This window comes from Sparus aurata, chromosome 17, assembly GCF_900880675.1.
Source record: "Sparus aurata chromosome 17, fSpaAur1.1, whole genome shotgun sequence".
Classification (NCBI taxonomy): Eukaryota; Metazoa; Chordata; class Actinopteri; order Spariformes; family Sparidae; genus Sparus; species Sparus aurata.
In genome coordinates this window covers 6,201,883-6,216,070 of record NC_044203.1, presented here as the reverse complement: position 1 = coordinate 6,216,070, position 14,188 = coordinate 6,201,883, and the positions used below count along the sequence as shown (strand labels likewise).

At 40.5% G+C, this 14,188-nt stretch overlaps 1 protein-coding gene across 4 annotated transcripts in view; it reads left to right on the top strand.

Annotated features, from left to right (window-relative positions):
• The window catches only part of grik2 (glutamate receptor, ionotropic, kainate 2), a 327,295-nt gene that overhangs the window by 128,459 nt on the left and 184,648 nt on the right, over positions 1 to 14,188 (top strand). For all 4 annotated transcript variants that reach the window (XM_030394698.1, XM_030394701.1, XM_030394700.1 and 1 more), the window contains one exon: positions 6,002 to 6,175. In XM_030394698.1, coding sequence (XP_030250558.1) covers positions 6,002 to 6,175 — 174 coding nt within the window. The remainder of the gene's footprint in view (positions 1 to 6,001; positions 6,176 to 14,188) is intronic.

Sequence of the window (14,188 nt, the reverse complement as noted above, 5' to 3'; positions counted from 1 at the left end):
TGCTTTACAGTGCCAGTCTTACCCTGTCATTCACACACATGCACTCGCACATACACAGTGTTGCAGTAAGCAATGATAGAAAGCACTAGTCTAACCAGTACAGGGTCACCTCAACATGTTGACAGGAGCTGGGGTCTGACACGGCCCTTTGATTAGAAAGCGATACTCTATACCTACTGAGCAACAGCAGCCACAGTCCTAATTACAACAAAGACCACCATTATTAATACTAATTACTGTAAAACTGTTGACAGAATACCTTGAAGCTCAGACTCACAATTTGAATTAGGATTTCTTAAACCGTGAAGGTTTTATATTTAAAACATATTTGAAACTTGAAACTCGTTTGAAGCAAATTATTCATCTCAGTGATCTCAGTGTAAATTAAATATTCTAACAGTAATGAACAATTTTGTCAACCCAAGAAGAGAGGGATCTTTTACTTTGACCATACTGTTCAACCTGCAAGGTGACACATGTACAGGTGAGATAGCTGAAGATGCTAGCAAGCTACTTCTTGTTAGCCTTGCTAGGTTATCAGTTTGTATTCAGTGAAGGAGTGTACAACACAACTGTCCTGCACAAAAAATGTCAAACTAAATCCAGAAAAGGGAAATTTGGGGTAAAGGAACAAGACTTTCGTTATTTAGTTTTGACAATCTAACTTTACCTCATAATATAATGTTATGTCGGAGACATTATAGAAGGGACAAGCCATTCAAGGCATTTTGAATAGAAAAATCCACAACACCACAGAAAGCAGTTGTATGACACATATCCTGCCCCATCTTCAAAAGCCACTTTATCACAGCTGAACCAGAAAAGATAATGTTGTTGCATTGATGGAAGTGCACAAAGTCAAATTCTTGTGTCGTGAAAACTGTGTGCATGTGTAGTAGGAGTATAACCCGTGGGAAAAGGGCATTTGAAGCCTGATTTTTGGGCAAAGTCACTGAATTTAAATTTGACTGCGATTCTATACATGCAGTTGTCCAGATGACCATTGAAAGTGAAATTGTGGCTCTGACACAGTTCATTTGGTTAGGGGCCTGTTCTTGTTAGCCCAAAATAAGTGTATGCAGGGCCTGCCCCAGGCATAAGTGGCTCAAATCGAGAGGAAAAATGTGTTGTTTTTTTTTTGTTTGTTTTTCTACATATCAAATAAAGGGTAAGTAAAAAAAAACTAACAAAAAAACATATCAAATAAAGGGAGGGGTGGCTGTAGCTCAGCGGGTAGAGCAGGTCGCTAGTGATCGGAAGGTCGCTGCTTCGAATCCAAGCTCCCCTGGGGCGGAGCTGAGCTGCATGTCGAAGTATCCTTGAGCAAGATACTAAACCCCTAAATTGCTCCTTATATGCTGTTGGCACCTTGCCTGGCAGACATTTTATTCAAAAACCTCTTGAACTATTTTGGATCCAATTTATTGTTGGTAACTTTTATCAATGTTGTACTTGTTTTACAACTAACATCAGTCACAATATTTGTCGAAACACAAGAAGTAAAATGTTACATCTGCAGGGGCAATGCACCTCAAAGTCAGGGAGCAAATGTGGTTAAGTCTGGACATTTGGATGCAGTCTAACAATCAATCATTGAGCCCATGATGACACATTTACTGGTACTGAGAGAGGATGAAATAATAGCTGGCGTGGAGGAAAGTGAGTGAGGAAGGCAGACTAGCTGGTAAATTATGGAAATATGTCTCAGCACAGCATAATCTTTCTGAACTACATCCATGGAACAAGCATTTTAAAAGTTGTTTGCTTGTTGTCTGGCAGTCAGACCTGGTGAAGCATGAATTCAGGCTTTTTACACGCATCATGACGTTACTTCAGTGTTTTTCCAATTCATTTATTGCAGTCATATGCAGCTCAAGATGCTGAAGTTCACCGAGCTTGGTGCCGCACGAGAAACACAAATGAAAATGAATAATCCCGCAAATATTGTTTGTGTTTGGTGTGAACGGACCATTAGTGAGTGGTGAATTAGCAGTGTGAAAGGACTGTAAGCTGCTACTAGCTGACTCAGCTCCACGCGTGGTTTTGTCGGGATAGCTTCCTGTAAACGAGAGACTACAAGCAGACAGCGCTCTGAGCTACCTGGGAAGGCTCGGAGTTCCTCTGGATAATAGCAAACTCTGTGGAGATCTCCACCTGCTGCCATCCTGCTCATGGACAAAGGCCTATGGCCTGGGAACTTTCTCAGGAGAACTCCATCGCAATGAATAATATGTAGCCACTGTTTTATTAAGTTCTCTCGTTTGAGTAAAGTGAACACAAAATTTTTGGTCCCTACGATCACAGGCATCGATTCAGACCTGCAACGATTTTATTACTGTTATCTTTTTTCCGGCCTATTTAACAGTGGTTATGGATGTGTGCAAAGTATGTGTTTGGGCACTGATATAATTCGATTTGTTTTGTGTGGAACTAGAGGTCAAGAATAGGAAATCTGTGTGGTTTAAAGAAGGAACAAGTTTGATGCAAGATTTAAACTTGTTCATCAGAACTTGTTCATTGTTCATCAGAAGTAACAAAGAGAATACCTACATAAAGGGCTCAGTGCCCCATCTACATATACAGTAGAAGACAGCAGGCTACAGACCCCTCAGAACATGTCCATGGTCTTTTCTTTCTCCTCTTGACTGTCCTCCCTTATACTTCTTGAGGAGGCCAATCTGGCCTTAAATAATAACACAATATTTTTCAGATATATTCACGAAACATGATATGTATCCTGATATCTCTATCGTCAATTAGACAATATTGATATTGCTACAAAAACTGTAGAGAAGACAATTGGTATGTTACCTAATATTAACTCAACAAGAATTTTACTGAATAATCATCAGTAATGTGAAAAAATGACAGTCTAAAGGCAAGTATTACAACAAGAAGAAAAGTCTGATGAATTCAGAATATGACATCCCTTTACTGTAATTCAGCCTTTAAAAGCAGAAAAAGACAACATTTATGACAGATTAGCATATAACCATTACTGATATCTAAGACAATGTATAGTCTAATGTCAGGATATCAACATATATTATTTGTTTCATTGGTATGGTTATATTAATAAACAGCTGTAATAGTAGTAGTAGTATTAATAATAGTATTTGTGTAACTTTGTCACAATGGTTACATGCTGTTTGAGTTCTGTGCCATCTTTAGACTGATGGCTAAATGAAAGGTGGACATCCAGTGGAGTAAAAACAAATGAGACAAAAGACTGTGTCACTTTTAATGTTTCACATAAATGTGAAAAGGCAGGATTCAGAGTCTGTAGCTTTTCTGATAGTATGTGACTGTTTAAGTGTTTTTGCCTTTGGTTATTTCAGGAAAAAGTCCCCTTCACTGTCTACAGGATAAAATGCAAAACAACACACAGATACATATGTGCACACACTAGTGAGCATTATTCTCAGCTCCCTGAGTGTGTGAACATGCTCTCAGTCCATGTTCCAGGTTAAAGATTCGACTTAAATCAAAATCTTATTGAAGCTCCATTCCCCCTCTTATCCCGAAGAGGCTGCTTGTGTTAGTTCGGATCAATACACTGTCTCTCTCTCTGTGTTCCGCCTCCTCCCCATCCTTTACTTTTTTAATGTCAAGTTCCTTTGAGAATGGAATGATTCAGGTTTTCAGCTGTCTGCTTTTCATCGCTGCAGCTAAAAGGGATAATTTTCGGGTTTGAAATGAAACATCTAAATGTGCATACTTTCTTTCTGCAGCTATTCAGCGTGCCACAATTTAAGCGAGATAATTAAATATCCCTCTGGTGTTTTGAGGAAGATGAAAAGTAAAATACAAACCAGAGTGAGGCAGGGGAGGTACTGTGAGAACAGACAGAGGGGTGTCTTGTCATTTCCCACTGTTGTGTTTGGCAGACAGAGAGTCCAGTGCTGACAACCTAATTCTCCCAGCAGAGTGAACAACGCAGCCATACTGAGGCCACATATGGCAGCCATTTTCCTTGCCAGATTTGTCATTAGGCTGCTCATCACTTACCTTGTGTTAACACATTTGTCTAAAGGTTTATTCAGGCAGTTTGTATTGTTTTGTTTGTTAGATTTCACCAGTGCTGCTATTTCTGGTTACTGAGAACAGGCTTTAGTATAGGTCTCTGTATAGTTAAGAGTACTATGTTTAGAGGCTGCACAGGCAGACTTTTGGTATCTGCGTGGCCAGCTGTTCAATGCTTCCCCAGTACACTTAAAAAATTGGTTTGATTAGTAGAATGCCATTATCATTTAAGGTTTGGTATGAAGCATGGACAGTCACGTCATTTATTTTAATGAAAGATGAACAGAATTCAAAATGGCACCAGAAACAGCAAACCTACTGGGAATTGATACATTATCAAAGAAACAGATATTTTCTAACACATTTTGTTTATCTTGTATTATCTCTGCTGATCTGTCAACCAGGAGAGTTTCATGTGTTTGTAAGATCCAACCGTCCTCTCAAAAAGTGAACGCGAATTTCACTTGTCAGGGCTTGATGCTTACTATATTAACAAGCAAAACGTTTTGTTAGTAGCCCTTTTTAGATAGAAAAGGTGGCACTTTTGCTCCAAGGTAAGGACGGCAATGTGCCGGCCTGGCTTTCTAAAATGGAGGCATAATATTCCTCCTTTTCCAAAAGCCCTCTGAGGTAGGCGTAAACATGTGACATGACGTGAAGCTCGAAGCTGGGCTGTGAACAATGACAACGAATTTGTCTTCAAAATAAGGGCTTTACATTGCACCCCATTGGAGTTTAGAACTGCGAACTTAGCCTGGGGCTTTTAATTTGAAATTAGCGACCGTCCTTAGCTTGCCTACACAACAACAAGCTAACACAACCAAACAGCTACAGAGACCGAGGAGAAGCTAGCATCTCCTCGATCTCAGTGGCTGTCCAGTTGCTCATCTTAATGTCCGTGGATGAAATGATGGACTGACTGCCGTGATCAGCTGTTTCTTGGTTTTAAAACTCCCCGGCTGTGGGTCGCACAACAGCGCAGGTCATCTACACCTCCGCCCACCTCACGCAGAGGCCGGCACATTGCCGCCTCGTTTTTAGATAGCAGGCGAGGCGGAAATAAGTGTACCCTCCGAGGCGGAAAATCGGCGGACCAAAACAGATCCCCAATTTGCCGGCCTCTGTCTAAAAACGCGGACCGAGCCGCCAAAAGGACAGGCAAATTGGCGGCTTGGTGCCCTGTCTAAAAACGGCTAATTTTATTATTTCTGCCTCAATGTTCAAACTTAATTCATATTTTAAACTTGAAGTTCTTACACATTTTTAGTTTTAAATTTAAGTACTTTTCAAGCATTTTCAAATTGCCTTTCCAAGTTTTTCAGGCATCTTACAACTATGGCAAGTTGAATATTATCATGAGACAAAATTATTATTTGACAGCATCACATTCAACCAGTAACCTAAATTATGTTTTTAGATTGCAGACTACAGAAAGGTGACAAATGTAAGGAAAACATCCATCCTAAATAACCTGGCTGAACTAATATAAAAAAAATACTCAATCTAGAGATTTGTTGGGAGAATGATGCATTTGTTATAACAAGAAGTTTAAATTTCAACTTAATCCAAAATGGTTCCTGCCCCTGGCCTGAGGGCCCACTACCTTACCAACTACTCACTGCTTGTATTGGGTTTCTTTCATGTCTGACACAAGTTTCATAAAATGATGTGAAGTGTCTGTAACTGCTGTCTCAAAGTACTTTTAGCTTTTAACTGTAACCAGCAGAAGTACTTAAGTACATTTATTTGGTCTAAGCGTTTTGTGTTGTCACATTGATTGCAGTTCATGTTCTTCTGAACAGAAACTCTCTGTCCTGCAGTGTTTTTAACTTTAGCTCTGCTGCAAGCTATTAGCTCTGTTAGTTAACCAGTGGCTAGCACCTAACAGGGCTAACTACTTGTCCCCCCACTGACTTCAGTACAAATCTTTGGGTTGAGTCTCTTTCACCCGTTTCTAATGTATGTTCCTTATTTCCAGGATCTGTTTGCACTGGACGTGGAGCCTTACCGATACAGTGGTGTGAACATGACAGGCTTCAGGATCCTCAACACTGAGAACAGCCAAGTGGCCTCCATCATCGAGAAGTGGTCCATGGAGCGACTTCAGGCTCCACCCAAACCTGACTCTGGTCTACTGGACGGCTTCATGACCGTAAGTCTCATGGATGAAACAAATGAATAGTAAATGAATCCCTCTATCCACCCTTTAATCAATCTGCTGCAGTCCCAAACTCTTGGAATCAATGAACGCTTTGTCAGAGTTTTTTTATGACATGGCATTTATCCACTCACTTGAGGTTGTGTCTCATTGTTCATTTAAGTATATTAAGGGATTCATACACTGGTTCCATCCTTTTGCTCCAGTGATACATGCTTGTTGTCTCAGGTCCTACTGTTTGGTTCATTAGTTCTGCACCAAGGATATCATATAATACATTGTAGCCGTTGAGTCTTGGTGTAAACTGTAAACTGAATTGGTGCATACATCATACGTGCTTCATTCACAGCCGCAGAGATAACAATTAATGACTTCAGTGAGAAACAAGACAGAAGCAAGGTGCCTTACTTTACAGTAACTTATCATTACTGTCAACTGGATGCAGCTGCATCACATTCAGACACTCTCCAGCTGTTCAGCAAGAGACACTTTCATTGTACTGGTAGATGTCCATCTGACACACAAATAAAGCCCCTCTGTAATGGCTCATGCACTGCTCTTTTCTCATCTTTAAACATATCTTTGCTGGAACCAACTCTTACTGAAAACATCTCAGACATGTGAAACTTGAAGATTTTCATAAATGCTTTTATTTCTAACCAATAGGTCTTGGCAATATTCTCTATTGAATAATATTGCAATATTTTCAGGGCTATATTGTGATTAGGAATGTCAACGGTAATGGTTTCACTAAAGCAGTCTGAGGTAAAAAATGAATAGTGCTGAAAGAAGCTCATTGTGGAAACATTCCTTCCAGAAAGGCAACAAAGTGAAAAATAAGTTCAACTGTGTGATGCTACCCTTGTTGTGAAGTACCGTTTTAAGTACAAGCACCCTGCTGCCATGTCCGAGGATGGCTCACAGCCAAAGGCCCCATCGTTTCTAGCTGGGGGTACAAAGTAGGGTTGGGCGATGTCTGCCAAATTGGCATATGACGATGTTTACAATGATACATTGTGATGGACAATGACATTGTAGTTTGGGGGTGGTGGGTCAATTGTTATGTCAGGATTAATGACATCCAGAATCTAAGACGACATACAGTGAAGTCTCGTATCACAACAACAATATTATATGCATACTGTATGTCCATATATTTCCCAGCCCCAACAGTTGCTATACATTAACATTGATGATGCATTATATTTTTTTATGAAATGTCTTCAACTAAGTAAATAAGTAAAAGATAAGTGACAGAAACAAAGAGGATATTTCTAACAACATCTGTGGAGCAGAGGGAGTTTTTTCCTTCTAATATTCACGAAATACTGTGTCAACACATCAATCATGAATGAGCTACATATTAGTGGCTGCCGATGCACAGACTACTATAGATGCTCTGCCTCTGAAACACTTTGAATTGATACTGACACCATAACAGAGATGTGAAGGCAGCAAAGCCACATCCAGTGGACTTGCGGTCTAAACATTCAAGAGAAAGAACATAGAATTGGAGCGTAAAAGGATGGAGATACTTGTGTGTTGTTCAACGTGTGTGCTGTCTAAGCCAGTGTAGATTTAAAGGTTTGTAAAAGTTTGTTTATTCTCTTGGATGGATGGATGAATGAAAAATATCTCCAGAGATGCTTCAAGATATACTGGCAGTGTTGTCAGAATTCTGCTGATACCGAACTGTAAAGCTAACTGAAACATACCACAATAGACCAATCTACCAAAAAGCTTGTGAATTTCCAAGTTCTACTCCACTTAAACTCTGTCGGATTTAACAGCCATTAGTCACTGAAGATATAAAGCATTTTTCTGGACATAATAGACTTGTTTGGGTAGATGTATGGTGGGCTCTCTTACAGTAACTTCCCAGTCATCCTGCAGGAGTCAGATGAAAAACGTTGGTGCCATGAGTTGAGAGCCTCGGGTGTGATAAGAAGACTCTCTGTCACTGTGATCTGAAACTTCTCTGATCAGAGCACGCTGCCTGTAATAACCGTTCCTCCACACTGCTTTCATACCACTCTTATCTGGGAACACTGCCAAAAAAAGTCAACCCACCAGAGACAAGGAATGGGAAGGAAAATAGAGTAATGGAGGAGAGAAGAGCAATGAGATGTAGAGGAGAAGAGGAAGGCAGAGAGTGGGTGAAAGGAAGGCAGAAGTGAAATCAGAGTCCTTGTGTTGTATTCCCAGAGTGACTGTTGAGGTGTTAAGCGTGAGGCCAATGGAGGCACTTGGTCTGATTCCAGTTGGAAAGCAGTGGCGGCTGCAGCAGGAACATGTTGACTGCTGATTGAAAACAGTGGCTTACCTCTGGAGAACAGACCCCCCCCTTGCTGAGTCATGTTTCTGGATTGATATTGGGGAGTGGGTGTTACTCAGTTTAAACCCCTTTTGTTGGATTTGTGGTCCAATCAATACTGTTACCCACTTGAGACCTGAAATTGACTGTGTGTGTAATAACTGTACCTTTTCTGTGCACAACAAGCTCAGAGTGCCTTTATAGCCACTAGATTCCAGCTGAAGCTGCTACATGGACTCCTAGAGTCGATTTGATGTCTTAAGTCAACATAAAGACGGACAAACATGAAAATCAAAGATCTTTCTCACCATCTTTGTGTTTACATTCATCTCTTTTACTCTCCTGCAGAGATCACCAGGCGAGCAGATCTGGGTGGTTATTTTTAGATCAATGACAGGCGAAGATTTATGTGTGTGAGGAGTGTGCTGTGACCCCGCTCATCAGTGAATTAATGGCATATGAGTTTGAGGGTGGGGATTGATTAATTAGACAAATGGCAATCAGTCAGCAGCTAATGCATATTGACATGGTGAAAGGTTCCGTAAACGTTTGATTAACGGCTTCATTTGTGTGCAGTATTTACGGTTTTGTGTGCTTAAGTAGTGAACCGCTGATGTGCTGTAACTTATGGACTTGCAGATCATGACAGATTGCACTGAACGAACAGTTCAGAGACTTCACTTTCACTCACTGCTTCTCCTCTCAGCACCATTGTTTCACATTTAGTGCTTGGGATTGCAGTTTGAACAGTATGGCTTATTGCAGAGAAAAAATTGGATGTGTGGAGCCAACGTTAAATTTGAAGCTAAAATGTGCAAGTTGAAAGTTACTCCCGTCAAAATGTATTGTTGGCAGCTGGCAAAAACCTGCAATAAAATCCAACATGGACAAGAATGCTGAGTTTACTGTGAAACCAGTGCATTGAAAGACCTGGTCACATTAGGCAATTGCTAGTGAATCCCAAAAGTACATCACCATTCCCAAAACAATAGGGTTCAGTTTGGTTAGGTTATTGCACTAACAGGTAAGGTTTAGGAAACATGGTCCGACTAAAAATAACTGTTACTCATGTAACTTAAGTAACATTGCTTAAGTACGTTATGTACATCACTTAAAGCTACTAAAAGGAACTTCTACTTATTGTTGATTCCGGTGGCCACTCGGGACAAAAGACGAAGTCAACCTTGTTTTAGTGATGTACCAGTCCACCAGACTACAGAGCAGATTCTTTCCTCAAGCTGTGCCGGTGGCCAGGTTTGTCTATACTACTTGATCTGACTTACTCCTTTGCTGCTGTGTTAATAATTAACATAATATAAATATAATACAAACGTCAAATTTGAGTTACAGTAAGTTGCTTGTACAGTCAACCTTAATGTCATCATTAAGTGGATTTGCTGAGCTTGAGACGTATTTGTGTTTTTTACAAATGCAAACAGAGCTGACCTTTGATTGAGCAGACTGAGCAGTTACTCCAAAACGGAAGATGCTTTTATGCTAGCTCTGTTACACTTGTTCAATTCAATATAGAACTCCTCTGATGGAATGTGACAAAGTGACGTTTCTTGCTTTTAAATGACATAATTACATAGTCACCATCAGTAAAGAGTAGACCCTGCCGAGTGGGGAGGGAGGCTGTTTTCTGGGGGAAAGTTCACTGAAGTCTCGGTCGGGAGGGCTGACCGTTGCAGTGATTTTTTTCAATACAGGTTGCCAGAGACAGTAACTACAACAGCACAGCACAGTGGAAAGAGACAAAGACATGGTGAGTTCAAGTGTTTTGCTCTAAATCCCGTCACACAGTCACCGCAATTCAACTGCGGGAGCCGCCTGTCTCTGCTGCCAGGGACAAACGCTGTTTTGTATGCAGCAATGTGACGAAGAGTTGGTAGGACGGACAGGATGACAGACACTTTTCCATGCAGCGAAACTGTCCTCCCTCTCTGCCTCTGTGACTTTCAGACAGACGATGTGGCAGATAGTGCATTAATCCCGCACTGAACGGGCAGTGTGAATGGGGCTAATGCTGCTCCTCATCACCAATGAACCTGGTATATGTATCCAGCCTCAAAGACATTCATTGCCAGATTGTTCTTTGTCATCTATGTCCAAGAGTTTCTGCTGGTTCTTTGGATACTGTTTTTCCTGTGCTGTAAACTCTCCCCAGCTATGCTGCAGAGTGCACCCAGCTAATATCCTGCCCGATTTTTGCTCACCTTGCTCTGAACCTGCTGAGTCTGATAAATAAAATCTACAACTAAATTCAACTACTCCTGGTTTACTGTGTACTGCATTTAGGTCCTAACTCTTCACATTACATACTGGCTATTATAGTGCATTAGGTATTAAAAAAGCAGTGATTTTGGTTAGGACTATATCACAAATATTTCTATGCCAGTCAATTTGCAAGATATGATACAAATGAATTTTGCTGTCACTCTCTGTGACCAGGCACTAAGCCTTGTAGTTAATTGGTGAGATAAGCAGCTTATATATCTGCAGATTTTGTTTTGTAAGACATCTTGATATTTTAACTCGCTAGTTGCTGACTATACTATAAGAGCACAGCTCCTGCTGGGTAGTTAGTAGTGGCAGCAGTGGTATTGTTCAGTGTGTAGCAATGTGAAGTATCTGATCTTGATGATGCAATTAAACAGATTTTTTTACGACAGCCAAACAGTGCTCCCAAATCTTTAAGGACAACACTGATTTGAAACTTAAGGATGCTGTGTTACTCTTGGGCACAATAACAAAACATGCAGTTCTTTAAGGTTTTTTAAATGTCATGTTTTTTCTTTTAGTTTTTAAATGTAAGCTACACACGAGTTAAGGTTCGAGAAACTGTTGATGCAGCATTTTGTATCCATGTTTTTCAAACACAAATCCACTTCATCCCTGCATGCTAAGGGGAAATTTGTAAGATATGGCCAGAAAGAAAGACTTCTGTTTACTGTGTTGCAGAGATGTCTACTGAAGTTAACACGCTAATTAGCTAGCACCGGCTCGTCCTGTCTCCTACTACCACTTTGAACCTCAGGAGGCAATGGTCTGGTGGCCCCCATTGTTTCATTTGGGAGATGTAAAAGTGGCAAGTGCAGTTCTACTAAAAATCAACTCTCAAATTGTTAAGAGAGAGTGTTTTATTTATTTTGTATTCATTTTTTACAGCTGTTGAAACAGAAACATATAACCATTCACCATCTGGATTTAAGTTTATCCCTTTTACCAACTGGAGAAGCTTAACTGTCTCTTTAACTCATTGTAAATCACACTTAATTCAAATTTAACACAAGCAAAATAAAACTCACAAACACAGTCTTTCTTTGTCTTGCCACAGCCACTTCTGTGTCGGTCAAAATAAATCTCAAACTCATAGAGTAAGATGTGAACATTTTCCGGCTCTACACGCCTTCTGCTAGTCTCAGAGGCTGTGTTCAGTCCCAGTCTGGTTACCAAGAGTTAGGGTCAGGAGGTGTCTGCCGAACTGGTGTATGGTGATGTCTGCAGTGAAACATCGTGATGGATGGATGGTGTCACCCTGCAGAGAAAACTACCCCTCGTTACAAACGGCATACATCCCTGTGCCAGGTTTAAAGGTGTCCTTGTCTCTGCACTACAAGTCCGTAACTTCGCTTTGTTCTGCCTCATATGCATAAAACAACTTTAGACAACTAGCCAAGGAAGCTAAGCTAGGAAAACTGTGTAAAAATGGCATGATTGGGAGAAACATCGACCCGTGGGAACAGAAACACTGCTGCCACAAGATGAACCGAGCGTCTTGGGTTTGCCTCACTGAGCTGGTTATATAAGAAAATAATAAACGGAACATGGAGACAAAATGTTGCACTGAGCAGCAACATAGTTCTTTTCATTTCTTCTCCACATATTGCAAACAACAACAACTCTTGCCCTACAGCAACTGTGAGGGGACACACCACTTGACTATATTCTCTGGTGGGGAGCCTTTTAAATCATGATGTTATGATGGTCAGGTATTAGTATTCGATGGCTGTCAGCCCAACCCTACCAAGCATGTCAACTGGGTTTCCGGTTGACTGAGTCCTGTTGCCCATAGTCACTCCCCCTCGCTATGAGCTGATATCTGTCAGCTAATATAATATATATAAATCAGCTGACTTCCATCAGCTTTTGGGGCCACTTCGCTCCAATGCTAACTGAGCTACTTGCTAACAGCAGCTTGTCGCTACAACTGAAGAGCAGCAGCAATAATGCCTCCCACAGTACCATTCTGGAGCTACCTTTGAATTCTGGCTTTATCTAACAAATTACACCTTCAATAGCTTATTTTATAGTAATCCATGTCAAAATGAGCCTACATCCTTTGCACAAGTAAACACAGTTCTCCTGAAGATTAAAGTTAATTCCTGACCTTGGACCAGATGATTTCTAACTCATGACCCACTGACTGGCTTTTCACAGCAATTCTCAACCACACCCCACAGTACTGACAACCAAGAAATGTTTCTGTGATAAAAACTTGTTCGCAAAATTAAAGAGCAAAGTTTTTGTTCATAGTGACATTTCCGAAGATGTCTGATGACATTGTTTCACTCACACCTACCTTACCCGCCCGATCAGGTAGTGTGTTCACGCCAAGCTGCAGTATTTCCTACTGTAGTCCCAAACTGCATCCAGTAGCACGGCATGAAGCCATGAAGATGATTGAATAAATCAATGTACTTTGGCTTTCTTTTCTCCAGCACATGTCCGTGCGTGACAAACCAGGTAAACTAATTCTGTGCATCATTCTTTTATGCTGCCTTCAATTAAACTGGCAGCGGAGAATCCCTGCCCTGAGTCATGGCTTAACATGCGCGACAAGAGTGACCTTACAAGCTCCACGCTCTCATTACCATAATGTCTCTCCTTGTTAATTGCTTAAGCTGCTGTCTGATTCATTGTGTCCCCTGCAAAATTGAAACAGGTTCAAAAAAACACTCAGGCATGACTGTAATTTCGGCATTTATCTCTTTGTCATAAATTGGAAAGCAGAGACGTTAACTTTTACCCTCATCCTAGCAAACTGGCTGACCCTTAAGTCATCAAGGTCATCTCTTTGTTTGTTGCAGCTCCTAAACAGAAGTTGATATTCAGAGCCACAGCATCACCGATGAATCATTTCTATTCCCATATTACCATAAATATGCTATACCTGTGGGTACATTTAAATGGGGCAGTGATGGAAAGCTATTTCCTTTCTGACAGATATCATTTAAAGTCTGATCCAAACAGAGTTATAAAAAATGTTGCACAGAAATCAGACGTATTCCAGGATTCATATTATCTGAGCATCACTCAAACAGACATATGGTGGACACCGGAAAAGGATAGGATGAGTCAGATGAGAAATATGTTATTAAATAGCAGGGAGCGCTGCTGAAGGCTTAGCAGCCAAAAATGTGGTAGCACTTTACAATTATTATGTGGCTGCCAATAAATCTACTTACATTCTCTTATATGTGCACCACATATTTTATATCCTTGAATTCATTTTTATCGAGCATTTAAGACCAGAATTTATTGATTTGATAAATCCATTATAATAATAATATATTATTAATTAATCATGTCCAATGAGGTCTCTATGTACCGTCTGACAGGAAAAGAGTGTCTCTTTTAATAGTAACTGTCAAATTTGTTTTTGTTTTTTTTGTTTCTCTCTTTTAACTCTC